At 38.3% G+C, this 26,945-nt stretch overlaps 3 protein-coding genes across 5 annotated transcripts in view; 2 read left to right on the forward strand and 1 right to left on the reverse strand.

Annotated features, from left to right (window-relative positions):
* Positions 1 to 612, reverse strand: part of jam3b (junctional adhesion molecule 3b) — a 39,935-nt gene extending 39,323 nt beyond the window's left edge. The window contains exon 1 of the mRNA XM_088441463.1: positions 460 to 612. Within this exon, the coding sequence (XP_088297589.1) occupies positions 460 to 577 (118 nt within the window). The 5' untranslated portion in view covers positions 578 to 612. The remainder of the gene's footprint in view (positions 1 to 459) is intronic.
* A 2,734-nt stretch (positions 613 to 3,346) lies between these two features.
* On the forward strand, positions 3,347 to 10,213 carry LOC148408672 (vacuolar protein sorting-associated protein 26B-like). Of its 2 annotated transcripts, XM_088441472.1 has the most exons (7): positions 3,347 to 3,725; positions 5,539 to 5,695; positions 6,250 to 6,414; positions 6,496 to 6,671; positions 7,129 to 7,271; positions 7,782 to 7,926; positions 8,190 to 10,213. In XM_088441472.1, exons 1-6 carry the CDS (start codon positions 3,503 to 3,505, stop codon positions 7,908 to 7,910), a joined length of 993 nt encoding a protein of 330 aa, XP_088297598.1. In that variant the 5' UTR covers positions 3,347 to 3,502; the 3' UTR covers positions 7,911 to 7,926; positions 8,190 to 10,213. The 2 variants fall into 2 exon arrangements, with proteins under 2 accessions (XP_088297598.1, XP_088297597.1); XM_088441471.1 differs by having other exon boundaries at positions 3,348 to 3,725; positions 7,782 to 10,213.
* A 3,322-nt stretch (positions 10,214 to 13,535) lies between these two features.
* arhgap32b (Rho GTPase activating protein 32b) overlaps positions 13,536 to 26,945 on the forward strand; it is a 40,015-nt gene continuing 26,605 nt past the window's right edge. Inside the window, exons 1-6 of one of the 2 annotated variants that reach the window (XM_088441299.1) lie at positions 13,536 to 13,681; positions 13,790 to 13,898; positions 20,479 to 20,652; positions 23,526 to 23,631; positions 25,344 to 25,438; positions 25,661 to 25,745. In XM_088441299.1, the coding sequence (XP_088297425.1) occupies positions 20,555 to 20,652; positions 23,526 to 23,631; positions 25,344 to 25,438; positions 25,661 to 25,745 (384 nt within the window). In that variant the 5' untranslated portion in view covers positions 13,536 to 13,681; positions 13,790 to 13,898; positions 20,479 to 20,554. Of the gene's footprint in view, positions 13,899 to 20,478; positions 20,653 to 23,525; positions 23,632 to 25,343; positions 25,439 to 25,660; positions 25,746 to 26,945 lie in introns of both variants that reach the window. The other variant, XM_088441300.1, reaches the window with a different exon arrangement.

Below are 26,945 nucleotides of genomic sequence, written 5' to 3' on the forward strand. Positions count from 1 at the left end.
ACTTAAAAGACGGAAACTTTTTTTTTTTTTTTTTGTAAAAAGTCAGCAAAACGTGATGGGGGTGCGCACGCTAGAAGTGGCAACGGCGTTTGCGTTCGTGCAAAGCGAAAGATGGGACGCGATAATATGATCATTTGAGTAAAACGATGGCTTGGTCGAACTGATCAAAGCTGCGTAAACAAGCTTGCTTACATATTTTTGGGAATTGTACCAAAATGGCGACTATATTTACAGGGGAAAAAAAGTCAGTCGGTCTTTTCTTGAATAAAAAGCTTCTCGTCCGTCTCGTATGAGTTTTAGCGTTGAACGAACCTTCAAAGATCGGATCTCTTTTAGGTCCACCGTTGAAAAGAAAGCGCGACCAAAACCGAGTCAGAAGTAGCTTTACTTCACTGACGGGCTTCTCGGTGACGAAACGGAACAAATGTGAGCGCGTTGAATTGATTCGTTTGGACTTACAGTGAGTTGAGAGGAGAGTCAGGAGGCAAGCCAGACGTGCTTTCGCCATCTTGGAGTCGATGCTGTGCTCGCTTTGACCGGCAGTACATGCGCAAAGTAGCCTAAACTGATTTGGCATCGGATTGACAGAGGGAGGGTGTGTGGGTGTGTGTGTGTGTGTGTGAGCGCGAGAAAGAGAGAGAGAGCGTAGTAGAAGAAGAAGAAAGGGGGGCTGGAAACGGGGCGGGATGTATTCTAGTCGGTTTCCATAGCTACCGAAAGCATCAGTCAAGTTGCCAAGAATTTATAGTTGAAACGATGTGGCAAGCTTTTTGTTTTTGTTTTACTGCAGTGGCCTTATGCTGAGTTCAGTGGAGTCCAGAGTAGAGTTGGGGGGTGGAGGGAGGGACTGGAACTCATCTTGACTGAGATTTCCAACCTTCGCAAACCCCTGACGCAGAGGAGCGTCTGCTATCTATCCAAAGAGACGAAAATAAAGTGAAATGTGAATGCAAGTAAAACAATCAAGTAAACTATCACAAACACGTTGCAATTAGTGCTGTAAAGCGAGTATTTTTTTCTAGAATTTCCAAGATACATTTTGAAATTTTGCATATGCTATTTGAAAAGCACGTTTTGAATTTGAAATTCCAAATGAAATGGTCTCTCCTATTACTGGTTCCAGTAGTATATTCCAAGCTCTCTATAAAATGGTCACCACCATTTTTCAGCACTGTGATTTATAGTGCTGTTATAGACTATGGGCCCACTCATATTGGCCTCGTCTGACAAGCACTATATATGATTCTTCCCAGAGCTCTCCTGGCCTTCTTCTCAGACAGCATTCAAAGCACTGTAAAATCAAATCAGGTCCTTCCTCAAAAGTGGAATCATTGTGGAAGTCTGCTTGATAAGATTGACGTGCCCTTGACGTACAAACAACAAAAACTTTACTCGAAAATCCCTATAAATGGAATAGAACCCAACAGATTATTGACAATGAATCTGTGCAGCTTCTACGTTCTTTTTTGTTTTTTTTACAGTATGCATCACTATCCTCACTCACGAATGTATTGCAGAGCTGCATCCATTGTCAGTTTGTCAATATCCTTTCTGACATCTGAGATGGTTGCAGTGTCCACTGCACACTTCAATGCTGAGTAAATTGAATATCTAAAAATAGATCTACCTCTAATTCTGCTCGCATGCATTTGAACTGTACTGCATAATACATGTTAATCTGTTATTCAAGTAGGACCGTGAAATGAATCAGGTGCACCACCCTCAAAGAGAAGTCACGTCAATGTTTTCTTTATATTAACATATTCTATGCAGCCCCACTTATTTAAACACTGCATTCTGATTAACATTGTGTTTTTGGAATATTAATTAAGCAGCTATTTTATTCAGCTCAGGGGAGATCGCTTTGAGACTTTGTCACGGATGGGGCGGTGTGGGACTTTTTACATAAATGTTGTCAAAATTCCTGCTGGCCACCACACCATGGGAAGTGTAATTGCAATAAAATAAGGATTGGTATCTTTTTTTTTTTCCTTCAGGCACTTAGATGGACTTGGTTGTTTTTTTCTGATTTAGACTAAGCTGTAACCTGGGTAAACACTGTATGAAAAAGTAGTTAACAGTTGTTCAAAAATTGATTTAGATTGTTTTTTCTTTTGTTAGTGTTAATAAAAAAAAGAGGCAGTGTTAGGTTTATACAAGTTTTATAGATAAGTACAGAGGTGTGAAAGGATTTCTTTTTCCTAGGGCGATTTTGCAAAATATAAATTAGAAGCACTGGAATAGCGTGAGTGGAACTGCAAGCGAAGAGGGGAAAACTGATGAGAGAAAATCACACTTGACACAAGGATGAAACCTATTTACAAAATCTTCCAGCATGACATGACGAACTGACACATTGACAAGATGTGTCCAGCTGCTTGCGTCCCATCATAAATAATAACAACCTCGCTCAACAACTGTAGGGCTCTTTCTTGCAACTTGGAAATTTTACCTCACTGGGACATGCTGCTGAGACATCAAACAAAATTACAATAACGATGAAATGACACGTGCAAAGTGTGATATAATACACGTGAGATTTTTTTTTTTTTTAATGGGGTACGTTCTGGCAATGAATACTTCAAGGAAAAAACGCTTTCAGGGCATGCATGTGATTCATTCACTGTTAAAGTTGGACCTCTACAGGCGCTACTCTGCAATTACACATCGGCCTTCAGTTCCAATATTGAATGTGACGTCCCTCATAAACAATGCGAAATTGTCTTATTGAACACAAAAAAAGCATTACCAGGACCTTCATATTTTAATGTGAAACAGTGCAAGCGTGCCTGAAAATCTGATTTGCAAATTAAAAATGCAAATGCAGTGGGATCCGTAATAAGGAAAGGAAACCGGTTTTAACAAAATTTAGTTTACATTTACACCAAGAGTTAGGAGCATCTATTGTTGTTAAAAGTGTTCATCTTTGAAATAGTCATGGAAATGATTAGAAAATGTACGGCTCAATCAATGCATTCGAATGAATATTCAAACTCGAAGTGTCGACAAAATACATAGACCAAGTAGTGCGTGTGTGTATCTCACGCAAGTTGACAAATGTAGTTATTTCTATTATTTACTTGTTTATTTTGTTTCTTGTGTGAGATAAGCAATCTGTATCGGAGCGCTTGGCTATTTTTTGTTTGTTAAAATATGTTTTGTTATTCGAAAAGTTACAGCCCTGATACACTGCAGCTCATCCTGCAAGGCAAAATTCAGGGCATTAAATAATCAATTAAAATCATCTCTCCTCTTGTATCACAAAGCAACACGTTTAATATATTTTGTGTTTCATTAGTTTAAGGAAACAAATAATGAGAAAGACTCGTGTAAAAGACGCTGCATGATTGTTGACGCATGCGCAGTTGGTCAGTTGAACTCACGGGTGGTCAACTAACTGCGAAGCTACTTGTACTATTCGAAGAAACAATTCTCAGTTTTTCCGCCCCTGTCAAGTTTTACAGGTTCCATTCACGGCAGAGAAAAAAACTGCCCATCAAGGATGAACTTTTTTGGGTTTGGTCAAAGTGCGGACATCGATATAGTTCTCAATGATGCCGAAACAAGGAAGAAAGCTGAGCATAAAAGCGAGGACGGTAGGAAGGACAAATATTTCCTCTTCTACGACGGCGAAACGGTATCGGGCAAAGTCAACGTCAACCTCAAGTATCCTGGCAAGAGGCTGGAGCACAACGGAATCAAAATCGAGTTTATTGGCCAAATAGGTAAGCGACTGACGTGGGCCTGCAACAATCCTACGCGGAACGCCACTTTCGGCGAAGTCTGCCAAGACGCGAGCTATCGCTCACACACTTAGCATGAAACGATTGTAAAAAATAAAATTAAATTAAAATGAACACCGGCAAGTCCCCTAGCACTAATGTCTCCTGTAAGCGTCTGTAATTGCTTTCAAAAGCGTGCATAAACGTCAAGTCTCGTGACGGATAGTAGCTTGCAGGTCAGCTGACACAACAGCCATTGGCTAACCGTCATCGCGATCATATCACGAGATGAGAAGGAACGTAGCGAATTTATTGTGAATATACACACCAAGTACTTTCGTTTTTTAATGGGTACATTCCACATTATATAGAATATCCCAGGAGTATCCCATGCTCCCGCTGCAAAACATATCACGGATTAGACGTTACTCTTTGGTGCATTGAATTGAGTATTTCCATTGACTTTTGAGATTCCTCACTGTTTGAGTAGCTCTTGAACGCATCTCCAGTAATCTGCGTGAGCGTTCGGTAAATCGCTTTCTTTTGCTTCTCCGCGTCGCAATAGAGCGTTGACTTTTCGTTCACTTTTTTTAAAATTTTTGTTCAAAAGCCTAAAAATCAATTGGCGCAGCATACCTCGCTGTCCGAAAGTTCAAGTCGCTATGGGTCGACTCAGACTTCATTTCCCAGGATTCCTCGGAAACAGGATGTCTACTTACTTCCGGTAGGACGTGGTCGCGAAAATAAGATTAAAATTCAGAATGTAAACGATACGATACTTGACGTTTGTGTTTTGATCAATACCAAGTAAATACTAGTGGTTTTAGTTTCATAAAATATGATGGTTTTTTAAATAATTTGTCCTATCAAGAGCATGATTATTTAACACTGTATTGCTTTTAAGATGGAAGCCAACTCAAAGCGTTTATTTACAGTATGTTCTATGGGCACCCACTAGTCCAAACACGACATCCTGATTAATATTATGGAGTTTAATTAAGCAACGGAATCTGCCCATTTTAACCCATCTCTGGGGGGGAGCAGATTTTTTTATCACTTGCTGTCCCCTGAAAATGACATCACAGTCGCTCATGTACCAACCAATCACAGCTCACCTGTTTTCTAAGTTAAGTCATGTGATGTTCACAAAGCTCAAGATAGTGAATATATTAATAAATAATTTTGAACGATAACATGTTTTTCAATAGTTAAATACATGTTTTAAGACTATAGATAATCTATAGATTAATTTGACCTAGTTATCTAAGTAAAACATTAAAAGCCCAGTAAAATTTCACAAAACAGATTTATTTTTAACTTTGGAGGTTTACTCTTTCAGGCCTAGTTTCAACACATTTAAATGATTAACCCCTCAGCGAGCTCTGCAGGAGTTTCACAATGATCCTGGCCTTCAAGGGTTACTTGTCTGCATATAGCTCATTAAAGTTATCTTCACGTGTAATTCACAACTGCCACAGACATTTAATATGCAGAACATAAGTTTTATTTAGAACGTGATGACATTTATTAGGTTATCACAAGTGGTATCCACCTTCCCTCCCAAGGTATTTATACTTGCTAGATATTTTTGACTGTTGATGCTATAGCAAATTATATTTTATTATTCTGCATTTCTTTATCAGGCAGGAAAAAAGTGATCAAAGTTGGAAACCATTGTCAAGACAAATAACCTGCGTTCTCACATGAAAACAAACCTAAGCAGGTTTCTCTTGTCAAAAAATGAATGAAAAAGTTGCACAAAATCCTGTAGAATGTACAAAGATGCTCTCTGACTGTATTAATTCATGTCTTTCAGAACTCTACTACGACAGAGGTAACCACCATGAGTTTGTGTCTCTGGTGAAAGACTTGGCACGGCCAGGAGAGCTCATGCAGTCGCAGACATATGACTTTGAGTTCACACATGTGGAAAAGCCCTATGAGGCGTACACTGGCCAGAATGTCAAATTACGGTGAGCTTTATTTGACGGCTTTGGGTGTTTTGGCAATTATTTTTGATAGGAACGGTAAAATGGTCGAGTAATTAATAAGAGAGACTGGACCAAAACCATATTCTGAGTCAATTGAGCAAATACTGGTAATTGAATACATGGTTTGTATGTGTTTAAATGTGATAACTTGAATTTTTTTTTTTTTTTAATGAAGATTCAAGATGCTCCATGAAGCTGTTGTGTTTTTAATTCTCCTAGATGGCACTCTCTTATTCAACATAGGGCTGAAGCAAGTGATGAGAAAGTGAAGCTTCATGAAGCACTTGTGATGTGTTTTGACTCTTCTAGAGGTGCAGTTGAAATGTATTAACTTTCTACTGAGTCTTTAAATCCAGAGTGCCATCTTGACGAGTTAAAAATATCACAAGCGCTTCATGAAGCTTCATTTGTCCATCACTAGTTGTGAGTGTGCCCTGATTTATTCTTAGGGTATCATTTTTTGACGATGGAAAATTAGAAAATGTTTTCCGTGAATCTACTGCATTCCATTTAAAGAGTATGTGTTTGTTTTTCAGCTATTTTCTGAGAGCCACAATCAGCCGCAGACTGAGTGACATCATCAAAGAGGTGGACATTGTGGTTCATACCCTCAGCACTTTCCCTGAGATCAACTCCTCCATCAAGATGGAAGTAGGCATCGAGGACTGTCTGCACATTGAGTTTGAGTACAATAAATCCAAGTATGATAGTTTCCTTCATAATGTGGATGGTTGGGAAAGTGTCAGGTTTTTTGTGATAAAGGGTGACCATTTGCTTTGCAGGTATCACCTAAAAGATGTCATCGTAGGCAAGATTTACTTTTTGCTTGTGCGAATTAAAATCAAGCATATGGAAATTGACATCATCAAGCGAGAAACAACTGGCACCGGGCCAAACGTCTACCACGAGAACGATACCATCGCCAAGTATGAGATCATGGATGGCGCACCAGTCCGAGGTAATTGGAAAGTAATATATCGTAAAAAAGTAATGTAATTGTGATGGGGAAATGAAGCCTCTAGATGGCACTCTTGATTTTAAGATGCAGTTGTAATGGAATACTTTTGCATTTCACAGGCCTTTATCTTTAAACCAAGAGCACCATCTGCACTAGAAAAAAATATCACAAGTGCTTCATGAGTCTTCATTTTCCCTTAGCTAGTAAATAATGACCTGCGCTGCTATTTAAGTGATGTCTGCTCGTGATGGGAAAATGAATCTTCATGTGTTTTTTTGTTTTTTTTTGTACTCCTTTAGATAGTGCTCTTGGTTTAATGTTAAAGACAAGTGCAATGGAAAAACATTCAACTTACATTGCATCTTGAAATCAAGAGTGCCATCTAGAGGAGACAAATAAGTATCAAAAGTGGTTTGTGAAGCTTCATTCAGACAGTGTCTGCCTTTGATTTCTGCAGGAGAGTCCATCCCCATCAGGTTGTTCCTGGCAGGCTACGAGATAACACCAACCATGAGGGACATTAACAAGAAGTTTTCAGTTCGCTACTACCTCAACCTGGTCCTCGTTGACGAGGAGGAAAGACGATATTTCAAACAGCAGGTACAAATACTTGAAGATGGGGAAAATCAAGCCTCATGAAGCACTTTTAAAAGAATGTTGCTCCTCTAGATGGCACTCGGTTCAAAGATGCAGTGAAAATGTAATGTATTTCCATTTCACTTGCCTTTATTTTCAACCCTAGAGCACCATCTACAGGAGAAAGAAAAAATTACAGGGCTTCATGACATCATTTTCTCACTTTTCCAGCTACTGCACTCGTGCTTGTCCACTGGTGAAGTAAATATTTGGCAAAACTAAAGTGTACTAAAGTCATCATTGTATTAGGAAGTAATCAATTATTTTAGGTATTAAAGTAATTACTTAAGGTCTCTAAAGTAATGATTACTTTAGGCAACTAAACTAATTGATTCGTTTAGTCCAAACCTTTTTAGACCCTCATATAGGCAAACCTTAAAAAGTACCTGGGATTGATTGTTTTAGACTCTTATAAAATGTAGAAATATGTCTTTGGGGTTGAATGAGTTAAAAAAAAAACTTGTGATGTTGCAGGAAATCACTCTGTGGAGGAAAAGCGACGTTGCGAGGAAGAGCATGACTCATCAAGCCATCCTCGCCTCCCAACGCTTCGAAGGATCTTCCAACCCTGAGAAAGGCCAGGGTGACGAAGCGGATGGCTAAGAAGCAGCAGCAACTTGTGAATATTAAAAAAAACGTTTTTTGTTTATTTTTTTTTTCAGGAGGGAATGTGCTGTACTTATTTGCTGTACAAATAGTGATGGTAAAATGAAGCCTCATGAGTCATTTGTGAGATGCTTGTGGTTTAATGAGAAGATTAAGACTTGTGAGATGCTTGTGTTTCATGAGGCTTCGTTTCCCCCATCACTTGTGTCAATGGAACAGAAACAGCTCAGATTGTAATTCCAAGTTGTTGTATTTCTTTGTTTCCAACACCTTTAGGTCCTCTCCAGACCGGACCAAATGGAGACTTATTTTACTGTGATGGCAAATTTTCCATGTGCGGTAAAATACACTGTATACTTCCTTAATAATTAGTTTAACAAATATCAGCCTATTCATGCACTTCGATATAATTTGGAAGTATATTTTGACTTGATGTGTGTGTGTGACTGTGTGCGGGTGTGGTCACGCGCGCTTGTGTCCGTATCTAATTGCTGGCTAAGAAACAACTTTTATTCACTTTTGAGCTCAAGCGTAAATGAACACAAAGTATTTTCATACATTCCGCCAGAAATGACTATTTATTTTTTTTAATAGCATTGGATATCCTGAAGGCCTTAACACTTTTGTATCTGGAACCTGTGACATTTTTCAATTGAAGGAAAGAAAACATTGAAACTGAAGTAATGAATTAATTTTTTGACAGATTAGGCCAACTCATATATATATATATATATATATATATATATATATATATATATATATATATATATATATATATATATGCCATATTCATTGGAATAGTTCGGTCACTCTTTTTGCTTGTCTGTCATTCTTTGTGAGTGGTATCTGTACTTGGTATCAGTGTCAACCCTTCAACTGAGTACTTGTAGAGTGTGTTTCACATTTTGAAAAATGACCAGTACTTGATACAGTGTTAGTCGCAGCTTCACTGTGAGAAGTGCTTTAAGCTTTTTTTTGTTTTCATCTAATTAATTTTGAAGTTCCAATTACTTATATTGCAAATGTTTTTCCTGCTCTCCTTTCTTTTTCCTGCTGTCTTTACTGTAGTAGCGACAAAGCTTTTTTGACCGCCACCTCCAGTCGATTATTGACGGTGTTAGACAATAATCATTGACCAATCCTTGGAAAAATGAAGCCTCGTGATGTACTGGTGATATTTTCTTTTACTCCTCAAGGTGTTGCTATTGGGTTTAAAGATAAGTGCTAGTTCAGTGGATATGTCCTCCATTTCTACTGCACCTTTAAGCCAACAGTGCCATCTAGAGCAGCAAAGAAATATCACAAGTGTTTCGCGAGGCTTCCTTTTTTTTTTTTCCATCACTTATGAAACCGACCCAAATGTATTTTTGTTTTGGGGAGGTAATGGCTGCCTTTTTGATTGTCTGCTTTGTAATTTGTACCTCAGGATTGATTGCCAAAAAAAAAGTTTTAGATGCAGTACCAGCATGCAACCAGAAAATGAGACTTTCCCCCAAACCTTTAAAGTCATCATTTATTTTAAAACATCGCCAAGTCAAAACAAAAAAAAAGTGTTTTATTTTCACATTCTTATAAAAGCACACTGAAATTAACTTCTTCCATTATAGATTATATTGAAGTTCCATATATTTTTATATTTCACACAAATAATTGGTGATGGGAAAATAAAGCTTCAAGGTGTTTCATGAACCAGTTGTGAATGATTTTTTTTTTAAACTCCTCTAGATAGCGCTGTTGTTTTTAAGAGCTGGCAAGTTATTGTGGTTCCAGTGCCATGTTGAACAAAGTGCCATCTAGAAGAGTTAAAAAAAAATACAAAAGTAGCTTAATGAAGCATTGTGAAGCTTCACTGACACATCACTAGTTAAAAAAAAAAAAAAAAAGGCACATTGTCGCGTCTGCCGCGCTGGCAGGTTGTGCCAGCTGCTCTTTGTTAAATATTTGACATCAGGGGTTACAGACATTTTTTTATGGGGGGGAGTTCTGTGTGTGTTTTCAATTGTGGACTTTTAGTATTCACTGAAAATATACATTCATCAAATTCAAGTCAAAGCTGGAACTTCGCTGTCTACACAGTGTACAATTATTTGTTGTGTTCTTTAGTTGTGTATATATATATTTTTTTTTCCGGGGCACAGACAAAAGCCCGTCCAATGGAATTTGTAAAAAGAGTCATTTTAAGTTGAAATATATTAAATTTAAACTAAAAATAAAAATGATGCCCTGTTGTTAATTTATGGTGTTTCCAATCATGTTGTATTTCAGTTTACTTTGCATTAAAGAGAACAATGGAAGCCTTATATGATGATTTAAATGACACACAGCATGTATATTCCCCGACATTGTCATCATGATGGCAGACTTTCAAAATATTAATGCTTTCTATTTAGATGTATTTGCTAAAATTGTTTAAATGAGTCATTTTCCTATTTAGCAGATTTTAGCAAGAAAAAGTTCATATTTTATCAATTTACTGCTCTGCTGTCAACTAATAATGACATCACATGTGCTCAGGTAACAACCAATCATGGCTGGGCTTGCATATGTCACATGACCAAACCGAGAAAACAGGTGAGCGATAATTCGGTTGATTTGTTATCTGAGGAATTGGGACGATTTTTTTCAGTCAACTGCAAGTGGAAACAACAAAAAAATCATTTTTAAAGGTATCAATTGCACATGAAAATAAAGAAGTTATTAAACTAACTCAAAAAGGTATAATATCTTTACTGCTTGAATTGGTTAAATATGTGACGTAGTCCCTCTTTTTCTGGATTTATGCCAAGCTTCTGGTCACCATCGTGATGGAGTTTAATTTTTGCACTTTAGCGTACTGGTGACGTTCTTTAATACGCCGCTAGAGGGCAGGTTTGCATCAATTACAATATCTGAAAAAATATTGGGAGCAATAGTAGCACATGATATGTAATATGTAGCTGCTATGTAATATTTTCGAGATTTTTTTTTTTTTTTGCAAAATATGTGTTTTAATTAATTTTTTTGAATTGGCTGCGCGTGATTTTTTTCAAGCCGCACCAGTGCTCTGCTAACTGGAGTGCATATAATACAAGTACTTAATAAAACAAAACTTAATCATATCTATTGAAGTTGCTTTGAAGTCTACCATGTTTTTAATGCAAAAAAAACTGGCTTTATATAAAAATTGAACATGGCCTTTTAATTTTTCATCCAACCTCACTATTTTAGACTGCTTATACTCGCACATATGGAAAATACCGGAAACAGTATTCAAAATCATTCCGTTGTACCTAATCTGTGACAATATTTTGCCCTGTAAAAACCTGTGAAATGGTAATTGCAATTCTGACATGATGAGGTAACGCTTCGCCTGCGGTGTCACAAAATTTAGTCTTGCTGCAGACTCATCTTCTCTCTCTACATGATTATTGTCTTTGTGTAAGCTGCTAACCCTTTTTAAAATAGGGATTACACTGTGGGAACAGACTACAATATTATCTGCAGGCTGCAGTTGTCAGATGAATTCAATACATTTGTACTATAAACCGAAACAAACTCATTTTAGTCCTGAATGCTTTCTACAGACAAAAAGAGGGAAAAGGAAGGCAAGGGTGTGACGTAGGCATTCTCTTCAAAAAAGTTCATCCAAGGTAGCCTTCTCAGGTTCCATTCAAAATCGCAATTGTTCTTAAGAACATTTGCGAGAATTGACGAATGTAAGAAATTTACGTCCTGGATTTGGCAGGATTTTTGTGAGGATACAGATACAGAAACAAAGCATGCTGGGATGAAATTTTGTTCTCATTTTTTTTTTAAATATAGTAGTGCTTTATCCATCCTATGGTCAGCACTGACCTGAGGCCAACCACCCATCCATTGTTTTCAAGATGGCAGAACTTCAGACTCCAGCATTGTGGTAAAAGAACTTATTGCTCCATAGACAATTAGCTGTTATCTCCTGAAAAACAACATAGCATCTTGGAATGCATAGTAACCCAAAGAATGAAATGAATAAAATCGGTGTTGAAAAGAGCAACATTCACAAATACATACTCATTCAATCCCAAAGACGTATTTTTGCGTTTTTTTGTTTTGTTTGTTTCTTAGAGTGCAGACATGGGCTATAAATAGCTGGCACTTAATGCACTATGTCATCAATTACTTTAAGTAATTAAGCACTAAAATAATCAATTTAGTTCCAAAGAACTAAAGGAATCCATCATATCCTTTTTTTACTGAAAGTAATTGATTTTCTTAGGTCTTCACGAATTACTTTTGTACTTAATTCTCATAATACCAGCCATTTTTAGAGTTTCTTGCCAAACACTTAAAAAAATAGGAAAAAAATATGATGTACCTGGGATTTAATGCCGAGACTCTTATAAAACGTAAAACTACATCTTTGGCACTGAATGAGTTAAAAAGACATTGTGCATTTTTCTTTTCAGTTTATAACTGGCGTCTTAATAACATGCCTGTAAGACATTGGTGACTGCAGTACAAATAAGACCTGTTTTGCTGCGTTGCTGTTATAGGAATAATTGAGGAAGGATATGAAGAAATGAATTGGTTTCCCCAATTTTGTTACAGGCGGATGAGGACAAGGGTGTTTTACTTCTCCCGACACATTTGGAGACCTTGGTGACAGACAGCCTCAGACTAAAGGTAAAAGTGAAGAGCCTTTGTAAATTCTCTAGTCAGCAGCACAGTGCACCACTGCTTTTATTTGACTGAATGAAATAAAAGTATTTTTAGTTATCTGGTAATTTCCAAGACAGGAAATGGTGTATTCATGAAATATATGCGGTATTAAAAGGCGAATGTTAATGAGTGTGCAGAGGCACCAGACTTTTTGATTTCATTGTCACAATTGATCTCAAGATGTTCTTAAACCAAGTGTCATTTAGAGGAGTAAAAAAAAAAACAAACAAAACAAAAAAAAACAGCAGCTGGTTTATGAAGCAAAGTTTACGCTTCATTTCCCCAAACTTGAAAATGAAACTTCAAGATGCTTCATGAAGCAATTGTTGATTTTTTTAAACTCCACTGGATGGCACTGTTGGTTTAAAGAAAGGGATTTATTAAATGGCAAGTCATTAGTTTTTAATCTTATGTTAAACAAAGAGTGTCATCTAGAGGAGTAAAAAAAAAACAACAACAAAATTGAAGCCTCTTTTTCCCATAGCTATTTTTACCCACAAGTGTCCTATATCCCGAGTCTCCTAAATTGTTCTGTTCAGCACAACGAAGTAAGAAAGGTTCTGCATAAATAAAGGTAGATTGATTGAATGATAACATAAACGTACGAATTTGTTTATTGACATTTCTTTGTAGTTGTAAACGTGAATGTTTTAATGTCGAAGCAACTTACGACTATTATGAAAAAAAAACATTCAGTTCAAAGAAGAAGAAAAAACAAACGAATTCAAAGGAAATATCGACGTTTTGCCCCACCAATGTGAATGTGGAAAAACAAACAAACAAAGGAGTCCATAGCGTACGAACAGCATTCAAGCTGCCACTCTTTGTGCTGATTCTGCTGAAGCTAATATTTCCGATTGTCACTAATGCAACACTGCCAGAGCGCTGCTGCTCTGATCCAGCTAGTAATCACTTTCCTACTTGTGCTCCGGTTCACTTGCACATGGATCTAGGAATAAGATCCGTTTGAAAAAAAAATACAAAAAAAAAACTAAAAACTACCAGCTGCGAATCAAAATGGATAACCTCAATGCTGTACGTCCAGATATGTGATTCTCTTCCGAGGGAAATTTGACCCGAAACTGCTGGTGAGCCCCCGGGGAGTCTCTTTTTTTTTTTTGTTTTGTTTAGTGTTGGCGCCGTTTTTTCAATTCGGTGGCAAACATCTAAATTACCCTCCCAAAATGATTTATCAGCCCCTTTCGGACTAAATCGGGATGTGGACAGACTCGCCAAGGGAAGGACCGAACGCAAAGAGCGAACGCTAAATTGGTCTCGTCGCTACCGGAATCGACCTGAACGGAGGTACGTGTGTTCCCATGCACTCACGTTACTCGCTTGTCATGTGGGCTTTTGTTTGTCACTGTCAGCCTACTCCATATTAGTTCGAGCTCATGTTTTAGAGTCCAGACATGGAGTCTAGTCTGCTCCTGTGAAATGGCGTGCATGTGTGAAAAAGCCTCTCACCTCACTCGTGCTGTGCACCAGTTTGGCTAATCCAGCAGCGAAGGGGAGAGAACCCATTTTTTTGGGGGGTGGGGGGTGATTATCGCTCCGTTGCTGTTAACAGGGGTCACCAACCTGGTGCTCGCGGGTAACCAGGTAGCCCCTGAAGATCATATAAGTGGCCCACAGGCCTGTTCTGCAAATAACTAAGTGATAGAACATTGTGATTTTCTAAGAAATTAACAAATATTTATACATATTACTTTGAGATTACCGTTACATTTTTTACATGCCGTAATTCACCAAATAGAAGAGCCATCCAAAAGTATGGTCGCGTTCTGTAAACAGTAACTTTAAAGTTAGAGACCTAGAGAACGGACGTCTGTTGGCTGTGAGCAGCCAGTTCCTTTTGCAACTAACAGCAGCTGTTGTTAGCTGAGGTTGCCACGGCAATATTTTCAGGAAAAGAATTGAGCAGACTGAACCAACGTCCTCGTCCATCCTTGTTCACACACAGGAATATTACTAAAACCGAGAGGATCATGTGAAAGTTACGATGTCTAAAATATCAAACTTGGTAGTTGTCTTCAAAAAACAACAACAGTTTTTACCGGCCTCTGATTTCAAAACTAAGTGTGTGACAAACACTTAAAATTTATTCCAGCCCTCTGACAGAAACTATAACTACTATTTGGCCCATGATGAAAATGATTTTGACATCCCTGCTCTAACTGCCACTTTTGCAAAATCTCAACTTCACGTCTTGCTAAATTCCAAATCTTTCATTTTTGAAATGACTATTTAATCAAATCAATTCAAATTACTGCCCAGCCCTAACTCTGCCATGATTTCAACAATAGTTGATGAGTCAGATGACTTTTTTTCTTTCAGGGTCAAGTTTCAGTACGAACGTGGAGCAACAAGCACTGTTTGGGTTTCATGAATGTAAATAAATATGTGCACCGAAAGCCATGTTGGCATTCCTTGCATGTTGAACCGTGTTGTGATTCAATGTGTCACTTTGAGCTGGAAACATTAGCTCTCTGCTTTAGTGCGTCATTTCCTGTCATTGCATAAAAATTTTGCAATTTCGTATTGGTGTGCTAACATTCCAATATGTGTATGACACAGCCACGATTGTTTGCCATGGACCTTACTCAGTGATGGTTTTGATTGGCTGTATGGTGAAGGCAGATTTTTAGCATTTTGTGCAAAGTCAATGATCGGTCGTAATGTCATAATTTGCCAATTGAGCAAAAACGTCATTGATGAGATCAGCAAAGCATTACAGCAAACTCAATTTTGTTTCGACATCTCACTGATCTGATTATGTGATAGTGATAGCTATATTAGCAGTTTTATGCAAAATCGGTGATCCACTCTGTCATAATTTGCCGAGTGGCTACACAAATTATATGTCGTAAGAATGTTTTGAGGGGCAATACTATTTCTTTTATTTGCTAGTGGGACTGTATGATTGGCACTCAAGATGGGCCCTAAAAATATAATGTGATCGGGTAGAGTCAAATTTTTTCCTGGGAGTATTTTTAGGCTTTGTTATTGTTTTTTTCGTGTGAGAGGTTTTGGTCTATGCTCATTTTGGGGTTTTAGAGGCGCAACAAGGTTCGCTTCAAGACACATTGGTGATTATTTTTATCAAATTTGACCGATCAAAATGGTCTTTAGTAAATTATACTCTAATATTGTGGCTTAATGAGCAAAACCCATCAAAATTATTTAGTTGTTTTTTTTCTCTGACAAAACATCTCCATTTTTCAAAGGTTTTTGGCTAGGTTTTGGAGGCCAAGCACAAATCCAGCCTTGACCTGTGACCCCAAACTATAGAAAGTAGCGCATTGTGAGTGAGGGGTTCAGCATGCATTGAGGTTCCTTTGCTCATGTTCTTTAATTATGCATAGTACTTCCCAGGCTGCCCTCAGATGTTCGCCTATGCATGCAGAGAGCTGCAGTCCTTCCATAGCTGGCGTGAAAAAGCATCTCCCTCCTGGCCCCCCGTCTGCCTCAGAGGTTGCCGTGACATTCCCAAAGAGTTGCCAGTCTCCCGTAAACAATCCTGGCATTGACACAGACGCTGATTGGGAAGTTGTTAAGGTATTCCCACAAAGGCACAGTGGTGAATAATGAGATCAGGATTCCACAGAATGGTTTCCATTCATGACTTTTTCTGGCAAAGAGTTGCAGGAAAGGAGAAAAGTTTTCACGGAGTTGTGTAGCTGGAAACATCGCAAGAATTAATCTGAAGCGACCACTCATCAAATTAATTTATTTTGGCATGACTATTTTAGCGGTACAGACAAGTGTACCTTCCAAAAACACTCTAATACCTTGACACCCGAAACCAGCCAGCCTTGATGGCTCCATTCTATTCTTTTCTCCCTGAGCAAGCTGCGTGCTGTTTGCTAAATAGCAAAGAGTCCAACGTGTGCTAGCTTCAAGCTATTTATCGAAACCCACAGTTGAGTTTCATACAGGTAAAACTAACAGGAAATAGATTTCTCTGTTTTTCTAAAGCAAACATATCACACATGCTTTAGACTGGCAAACAGATATTCTCAATTTTGTTAAAAACAATTAAAAACACAGATGACCAATATATTTTTGTTCATCAACATATTTAAATACTCAAATGTAACTGTGCTTAAAAGCACACTATTTTAACCCTCTCTCGAAACATTAGATTTGAGACAAACCTCTCTGAAACCAGGCAAATTTTCTGGCCAAAACAGCTGATTTAAGTCATCATGGTTCGTTAAAAAGTGATCATTAGGAATGGCAACTGTCAAAGAGTGCAGAGTCATTTACGTCTATAGCTGCATCCTGTATGGAGCGCTTGATCTCTACTAGCTAGCCGCTAGCGGCTAATTTATGCAAGACGTAGCTATAATGGCGCCAGAGACTCCGGTAAAACCAAAGTACTCAAATTACTCTGACTCATTTTAGCCTTTCTATCAATGTGATAGTATAATGCTCACATTTAAATAAGGTCCCTCAAGGGGAAATTCAACTTGCCCTTCCGCTGGATATTTTGTGTTGCACAACACACACAGAAAAAGGGTACAGGAGATTCAGAGTGACAGAGGTGCATAGAGAGTTCTGTACCGGAAAACGTTTTAATGGAAATATGTATATATAATATACATAATGAACCTTAGCTATTCGCAAATTTTTGCTCTTCATAATAGGGCCTGACTTGTGCCCTTGCAAACGGCGGAAATGATATTTTTGTCGTATATAGATGATGATATTTTTGTAGTATATAGATAATTGTATGTATGTATAGATAATTACATGGTATTTATACTACAACTCTTCACTCTGCATAATTTTGGTTCCATTTTAAAATGCGCTTAACTCTAAAACTTCCCATGGGCCTAGTGAGGATGAGCAATTCAGAAAATGCAATTATAAACATGCCAGGAATGCCGCTACAAGTTTCCTTCTACCTCCTGATAGATGTTTAGTTCTGATCAAGTAGTCTGACCCAAATATACAGAACCCATTTAAAGACGACAATCGAAATACTCATTCAGCCTGTTTTCAATAAATGTTCTTCGTGTTGGTCTTTTTGTTGTTTGTTTTGGTGTGAAGGTTTCCTCTAAATTATTACCATTTTCAAATGCAGTTATGGCAATTTTATGGACAATTTTAACTGAATCATTTCAAGTATTCTAATTTGTCTTACTTAGTCCACATCTGGGATTCTTTATCTATCATACCAAATGCTTTTCTCCCCTTTTGGGGCATTTTAAGGATTAGAACAGACAGAACGTTGCAAAGTCGAATTGTCTCTGTCACACATGCGTCCAACGGACGGCCACTTTCCAGTGGCCTCGTTACCGTCCTGTGAATTAGGTTGACGAGTGTCATGACGGCCGTGCGTACATCGGGGTCAATATTTCCTCTCGCGTTGTTGCAGTCTGTGAATCCTGTCTTTGAAATCCAAAGGGTCTGGTGTGCATTTTTCCATGGTTGTTTCTATCTTTTCGTTTGAATACTTTCCTAATACAGTCCTAATCATTTGGGGAATTTTTATAGGGGCTGACCACATGTGCGCCTGGGGAAAAAAAAAAAAAACACAAAACAACAGTGGACACCTGCTGAAATTATTTTTTTTCTGCAGGTATTTCCATCTAATGTTTCACCCAAACAGGTCAGAAATGTGACCAATGTTGTTGTGATCTTTAGCCCTGTTTGGTGTTTGGACTACTGAGTCTAACAATGCTATAATACGGTGGAAAATTGTATAGACAGGCTACCATCTTATATTAAACCAGCAAATGCAGCAAGTGGTCTCTTCAAGGGACTGTCTTGGGCAAATTATCATCCTGAGAGACATTTTAACTAAACAAAGCAACAAATGGAGCATGTGTAATGACTTGCAAATGGAAGTGGCAAAAATGAAGACTTGTTTGGCAAGTTAGTGATCTTCTCTGTTTACACAATAATAGAGATGGGACAAGACACAAATCCCATGAGATGAGATGTCTCACGAGATTAGGTACATGAGACGAGATTTAGTTCTATTCCAACCGTCCACAAACCATAATAGTTTACACATATAGTTAAGTGTCATTTTTTAAACATAATGTATAGCATTGTATTTATTAGCAGGACTTGGGCCTTGCCGGACAGCTGGATCTTGCTTAAAACCTGGAAACCTTTTACATCAGTGACACTACAAGGCCATTCACTGGTACCGTACTTAAATTCGGCAAAAATTAAAAAAAAAAGACCAAAATGATTAAGCCAGATTGGTCGTTGGAACAGGTTGTAAAAGATATTTATATAATGTTGTGTTCTGCAGCAGATTCAGGACTACAATGTGTTACTTCTCTTAATCCGTCTCCTTTTGTTACACAACTGGCTCCTCTCCGCCCCTAACAAGCAAAGAATGCGAGTCCTCCTCAGTCCATCTTGTCCAAGCGCTCTGCCTCATTTGAAAGCAGACTGTTCTCATGCATTTATATGCAAATTAGCCAGTGACGTCACCCGAGTACTTCTGAGTCAGCTCCTGGCACAATCGCCGTCAGATTAACTTGCTGTTCACGTACTCAATATGATTTTTAGTTATCCGTATGATAAAAATGTATTGATTGAACTTACCATTTTGACTCTCAGAGTTAATCCTTGCTGATGTGCAGCGTTTCTTTTAATATGGCTCCAAAAAGAATGAAGAAATTTTACAAAAGCACCGTCAGCAGAGCATGAAATGAACGGTGGAGCGATGGCTCAGTGCCAGTAGTACTGTACTTTATTGGACCAGCACACACAGTCCCTGATGGATGCTTTTGAATTTAAGTAAAAAAATGAGAAAAATTGGTCGTTTATAATAACACGCAAATGTGTTTTTTGGGTTTCTCTGTCCGTTATGGAATCAGACAACTTGAACAACTCGCCTTGTTGCAATTTTCATCTGCTTTCCTGGACACACAGTGCATCTACCTTCCTTTTCTGCGTCATGTTAACCAACTGTACTTTTTCCTGTAATATTTCCACCATCCAAGGTCCCTACTCTCTGCTGTGGGCTCTTTTGTGTTTTTCTCTTTTTCTACAGAAACACCGTCCTCCTCTCCTTCTTCCACGAACAGTAACTAAATTTCCATCGGCACCCTTTGAATGTAATACTGATGGTAGTCGCTGTTAACCCACGCCTCGACCAACCCGGTATTTGACAAAATACTTGTTCACAGACAAAACTTTAAAAACAGCTTACAGCTAAAATGGCAAAAAATAGACTACTACTATTCTTTCAAACAAGTTATGCACAACCTATGAATGTCAAATTACAAAACTGTTTCAAGAGTCCTAATGTGGAATATGTATCATAAAAGATGATGCTTTAGCGGTCCAGAGACCTGGGCATAAGCACAGCTGTTTTATGTGCCTCCCACGCTTCTTGCTCCTTGCCCCTTTTCTCTTTGGCGTCCCCTCCTGTGCGCAGCATCATTGATGGCCAGGAAAACTGCCATAGACTTTATTCTGTTTCACATTTCTACCTGCACAGCAATTATCTCTTGTTTTTAGTGGTTTAGAGCTCATTTAGTAGGTAGGCAGCAGGCTGGTAGAAATCGGAGGTTAACATGTAGGCTGTTGCTCGACATAATCGAGACGTCAGGCGCCACAGGATACCAACGTGTCTTTTTATTTGTTGTTTATTGCTGGGTTTTGTTGACTCTATTTCAATCCATGCCCTGAAAAGCTCATTTGGCAGGCCTTTTTGATGCACAGGCTGCGTTTTATGGTTTCCCCCATGCCAAATGACAGTTTACCTTTTTGTGTCCGTCACAATCCTAGACATCCCCAGTCCTCTGCATTTTTACTCTCGCATCCATATACGACATATGATTTATTTGATCTCATCTATCTTTTTCCCTCCTCTACCCCCTGCTCTCCCCCCATCCATTTTTTTTTCTGGCAGGCTGCGCATCTCTCTCTCTCTCTCTCTCTCTCTTTCGACTTCTCTGGCAGGCTGCACATTGCGGTGAGTCAGTATCATGGAGGCAGGCAGCGGGGCTGCCGCAGCGGTGGGGAGTGCGGCGCTCGGACTGCTGGGAGCCACCACGACCACATCCAGCCTTGACATATTGGACAGGTAGGGGCTACTGTAACAAACCACACGTGCATGCACAAGATGAAACCTCTAAAGATTTTGCACGGGAGTGAAGCGGCGATGGAGGTGTGAGTTAGGAGAAGACCACACCTTAGGTTTTGCGTAGGTTCCCCATGCTAGAAGTGATTATAGTAGCGATTGCATATGTGCATGTGTGTCCACTGCTTGAGAGGCAGATGCTCAGATGCGTCAGTTGGCTGTTTATGTGAGTGTGCACATGCATGTGCCTGAGTTTTGATGACAGGGGAGGGCGCTACGTGGCTTTGTGTATGCCTCAAGGAGAAATGATAGCAGTATATGCATGCAAGAGAGGAGGCTGTATTGTAGGAGGAGGTCCAGGCATTGCTCGACATGCCCGAGCACGGTCGCTGAGTTAGGAGAATGAATTTGCACAGTCACCATCGCACCTCCTTTTTAGTTCCCTCCCAGATCGTCTCCACCTGTAGTAAGTAGATGACAGGCATCCATAAGTGTCACCGCCGGAAAGGAGATTCCCTTAATTGAATGACCCCCTTAACTATCAGCTCCACTGACAGACCAAGTGTATTAGCTTTCAGCCGCTTACGTCATTGCTACACTAACACCTAGATATACGCGCACTGTCATCATGCATACAACCTCAAACATTGACATGCGCAAATGCTTTATTGCGCACACGCTAAAACAAAACGATAGTCACTTAAGGAAATTTTACCAGGCATGATTTCCTGTGCTTTGGTGGTTTCTTATTCACTACTCCATGCACGTGGTCTATCGTTCATCACGTCGCTTTTCCGTTTAATTGCTACATTCCGACAGAGTTTACACTTGTTGACTTGAAATTTATCGTGTGGAAGAAATGAAGACCCTTATCATACATGTACACGGACGTCCCACACTTTGTTTTTCAAATAATTACTGCTCATTAGGGCTGCAGCTATCAAGTATTTTTAGGATTTGGATATCACACAGAAAAATTGAAGTATCAATTTTCCAGTTGAAAATAAAGTTGTGTTTTTTTGGCTTGCTGAAAAACATTTAGAAATACATTTCCACTTAATTATGAATGACCATCTGTTATCTTTTAAAATCTGGCCAATCTAGAATAAAAATGATATGCGCTCCCACCTACTTACAGCACACTATTTCAAGAGTCCTGATCTAGGTCTAAATCCTGCTCCAGGGTTCCCATGGCAGCAGTAGCTTAGCATACATTAGACACTGGTTCAGTTTTATGACAACAAGCCAGTGATTGAAATGCAGAGGAACTAAAGGCTGAAAAGGGATGAAGTGGACACGAGGTAATTGTGAGCTACCTCAGTCTGTTCATTTGAAGACGGTTTACAGTTGCGCTTGCATTTAGTTAAACACAGCCAAGAAGTTTTTTGTTTGTCCTTCCTAGATGAGCTAAACTTTATTCTTCTGCTTCATCTTACTATTATAATGATATTTTTTCTTTCTACTCCCCTTACAGTAGTTTCTAATGGTCACATAGTGCAAATGTTATTTTTTTGGTCACTGCATGCCACTGTAAAACCTCATTTTGAATTTTTATTTAAGATACCAGTTTATTATTTTTTGCTGACCTACTGTGGCTGCTGCAGCAGCAGATGGGCTCCATTGAAAATGAATGAGAGGGTATGCTGGGTGAGCATGGCCGAAGGCAGTTTTTCAGCATCAACAAAAAAAAAAACAACAACCCTAAAAGCTCCACACATACCTAATCCTTTATTTATTTATTTATTTTACTTAAAACTAGTTCATATCAGAAAGCAGCTTCCACTTGCATCGGTTGGTAACAAATGTGGATTAAATAACCTAGGAAAATACAGCATACAAAAAAAACCTTCACTTTTCCCCCACTCCAAATTGTCGGTTGCATGAATTCAGGTAAGCACACCGCACTGTTTGTGTTTGACTTTCTAAACTGTACAACGGTATGGACTTTTAAAAAAGCATGTGTAAATCAGCATGCTAAGATGTCGGTAATTCTCATGTTAGCATGCATCCATGCATGTTCATTCCAGAACTGCAAACATGATAGGCTTCATAAACATTAATCATAGACACTTAAATTGGCTCCTGGTCTATGGTTGGCCTAGCTAATTGATACTTAATTGCTTCTGAAATGGATCAGTTCAATCTTGTGTGTGACTGTTGAATAATATAGGGGTATGAGCATTAATTAGCGAACAAGAGGGAAATAGTGTTTGTCCATGTACTTTGAAACAGAAAAGAGAGGTAAACCAAAACATAACATTTCCTATGTTACTTTACTCTGTGGCTTCATTATGGTTATTACCGTTGTAAATTTATGCACACTGGATTTAAACAGGCCGATTGTTTACATTGTTTCATCTCCCGTGTGACTTGTTTCAGCCAGTAAAATAACTTATTCAGAGCAGCTGTGAGAGAGTGGGTAGGAGTCTGAGGAAAAAAAAGTTCTTGATACCTTGAACTGGGTGAGATGGCCTGGTATAATGTTGCAAAATCTTTGCCCAAAAACCTATTTAAATAGAAATGAAATGTATTACATTTCCATTACGCGTTTAACCTACAAGTGCCAAATAGGAAGCAAAATCAAAAGTGCTGTATGAGGCTTCATTTTCCCGACATTATCTGTAAATAATATAGTGCTTTGTGCCGCGGTCTTTTGCCACCTGGAAGTATCCGAATACTTATAGTTTCCAAACACTTTGGGTCTAAACATGGGGTTAAAGAAGCACCAGAAATTATTTTTAGATACCGCCCTAATATTCGGAAGCATTTAAAAACTCTGTAACTCAGATGTGAAATAACTAGCATTGTCTTTATTAACATAATTTAGGCGAGAAAGAGTTAAAAGATTGATGTTATTTTGTTTTGTATGCATGCAGGGGCCTACGACTTGGACGGACTCTGGAGGACGAAGACATTGTGCCCGAACTGGCTCACATTCATCCCAGAGAAAGACCCGACTGGGAAGAGACCATTAGTGCCATGGTTAGACACACAATTGCATGTACACACACAAGCACACATGTTTTGAGCCGTGGGTCCTATCTGTTGTCATATTTCCTTTAAAACAAAAGATGATTCCAGGTCTTTGACAAATCATGACAATTCAGCACATCTCATTATTGCTTTTTAAGATCAAGATTCATACTCTTCTTAGTGGTATCTGTAGGGGTCAGAAACATCTAATATGAATAAAATCTGTTTTTTGTTTTTTTTTTTGTATAAAAGGAAGTGTATACTGTTTTAATTGTTTCAACCGAAAACTGTTTCTCTAGTCTTGGGTTCGGGTTTGACGTCTTGCAACGGTATGGAGAAAATGAGGCCGTCTCCATGGTAACATGCAGACGTGGTCTCTTCGTTGTTGGAGTCTATTTCGCTTGCCTCCTTTGACTGGCCAAGAGGGAAAGAATCAACAAGCACCCGGTGCTAATGAATATTGAATTCTGAGGCCTTTTCTGTCTTCATGTCTGTATTCAACATTTGATAGTGCACTTATGCTACGAAAGCAGCATACATTATTCATGTCTCTGGTGTTTAAATGAAGTGACAAGAAGCGCTCTGCAACTTGGTGTTAACTGTCACATCAAACCACTGTTGCATGTTTAGTACATTTATCTTAATCATTTGGCTTGTGGGTTTTTTTTTGTGGAATTTAAATCGTTATCGCAGTTTTCAGTGAATTATTTCTTTCATCAGCTATGTTAGCTTCTATAATAATTCCAATTTTTTTCTAAATTATCAGAACAAAACATTGTTTTTGCAAATTTACACAGTTATTGGTATTATAATTTTCCAAATTATTTCAGAAGTTAAAAAAGAGATATTTTAAAGACCAAAAGGTCATATTACCACCATTACATGGAGATCTTTAAGAAAGGGCAAAAAACACGTTGACAATAACATGGACTATTAAATTTGTTGACAATCTATTCACCCATCCATTCATCCATCCATCATCCATCCATCCAGCCATCCGGCATGTCATGCATTCATTAATCAAATTTATATGGTAATCCTCCACTTACAGTTTGTACTGGATCAGTCCATTTCACTGCTGTGTATTGTCAGCCTCAGAAGAATTGTGACAAAAGTGGCATTAGAACAGTGCAGGGGGCACATTCTGCTGTGCGAATTTCTCCTTTTCCACCTACAGACTATTCCAACCCCACCGAAACATTTGTCCAAAAATGTGAGCGTGAGCCCTCTCGCTCATATTCTGCATGAAACATTATAAACAGGTATGCCAATGTGGGAACCGTAAGGTAAATGAAGCACATGAGTTAGCTTTGGAGAAGTAGTAGGCGGCGTGCGTGGGTACATTTCTATATGTGATTCTCAGAGTGGGGAATTAAATCTCGCACATTACTGCTGAGAAGTGTTAAGCTAAGTTATGATGTGACGACACAAACCCATAAATACTTTTCTCTTACATTCATTAAAACAAACAACAAACGAAAATCTATTTTGATCATAATAGGATGGACTTCATCGCCACCATGTGCTCTCTACATAAAGCGCGTTACCAAGTTGTCAGATAACACTCATTAGCCCGCTAAAGCAAGCATGAACACTCCGGAGCTGATGCCAATATGTTCTGACGCATTTGAGTCAAATGGGACAATTCTGTATGACATAATACAATGCCCACCCCTTGTTATTACCACAACTGAATTTCTTTTGTATGTGCGACTTTTCAGGCAAGAAGTGCCGAGATCCCCGAGTTGCGGACTGAGCCGCTCATGCGCTCATGCAGCAGCAGCACAGCAAGCATGAAAGTTAAAAATGTTAAAAAGTTAGTAGACACTCCGCTACGAAATCACATCACTCCAATATCTGTCACTCGTACTTGTATTAATTGTGTGTATGCATGTCTTTTCGTGTAGCTTGAGTTTTTCCTCATCCGGCAGTCTTATTTCTGTCCGCAACAACTTATGACTTTTGCTTCTGCTTGGTTTTACTTTTCAGAGAGTTACTATGAAGTAGTGACTAACTACAATGTATGTTTTTCATCTAGACTTTGCTTTACCAAGGGCCACTTTCCCAAACTGGCAGAATGTGCTCATTTCCACTATGAAAATGTGGACCTTGGCGCAATACAGGTAAGCAATGGTCTGAATAATTTTCTAATCAGCTTGTGAAAGTCACACGACCTAACTCAGAAAACAGATGAGCTGTGATTGGTTGTCACCTGAGCCCTGAGCAATTGTGATGTAATATTTAGGCAGCAGCCAATGGGATTTGCTTAGTTTATATTAATCAAACACAATTTATTCAATCTCAAAGATGTGTGTGTGTGTGTGTGTGTGTGTGTGTAAATATATATATATAAATATATATAAATATATATATATATATATATATATATATATATATATATATATATATATATATATATATATATATATATATATATATATATATATATATATATATATATATATATATATATATATATATATATATATATATGCGTTTTTATTCAATAAATTTAGGACCAAACGTTTGTTCACCCTCCTTTAGGCATAAACTAAAACAAAAAAAATAGTACATCTATCTGATTGCTTTGATGCAGATTTGATTTGTTGAACTATCACACAGTGCCCACTTATTTTGTTCAACTTTTTGAAAACAAGCTGTCTGTTTAATATAGCCCTGACATTGCATTAACACGCTTCTGGTATGAAGCCAGTAGGGGTCAGCAGTCAGCCAATTTCATTTTAGGTTCTGAATCAGGTTAAGAAACTTGCCATCAGCGGTCCAGATTTTTATTTTCTCCTAGTATATTATGTTTAATTTTTCAACTAACCTCACGGAAGAGGTTAGGACTGCATCTACATGCAAAGGTGATCTATTTTTTAATTTCCTCAACAAAATACTCGTTTGACCCCTTTCCCACATTAACTTGTTGCATTTCCCCTTCTGTGTACATCATATTTTTCCTCTGCTCTCAGTGATTTGCTTCTTGATTAACTCTTGTGGCGTTAATTCTTTAGCTGATGATGAAGCTAATGAAGGTTTGAAGCTTGTCTGCATTTCCTCATTCTTTTTGTTGTCAAGTGAATCTGTAAAGATACACTTCAATGAAAGAATGCTGTGGCCACTGAAATGAACTGTCTGTGTAATAACCTTGAAAGACAGAATGAGTCATGCCAAAGCATGTGATTCAGATGAAGATGTCTTTTTAGAACAGTATTTCTCCTTCGGAACACATGCGCACTGTTTACACATACCACTGAAAAACAATTTCAATAGCAGATGTGAAGAAGTGCCTTGCTCAACTCAACAATTTGCACTATTTT

The sequence above is a fragment of the Hippichthys cyanospilos genome, chromosome 18 (assembly GCF_059441005.1).
Source record: "Hippichthys cyanospilos isolate Australia breed blue-spotted pipefish chromosome 18, RoL_Hcya_1.0, whole genome shotgun sequence".
NCBI classification, from domain to species: Eukaryota; Metazoa; Chordata; class Actinopteri; order Syngnathiformes; family Syngnathidae; genus Hippichthys; species Hippichthys cyanospilos.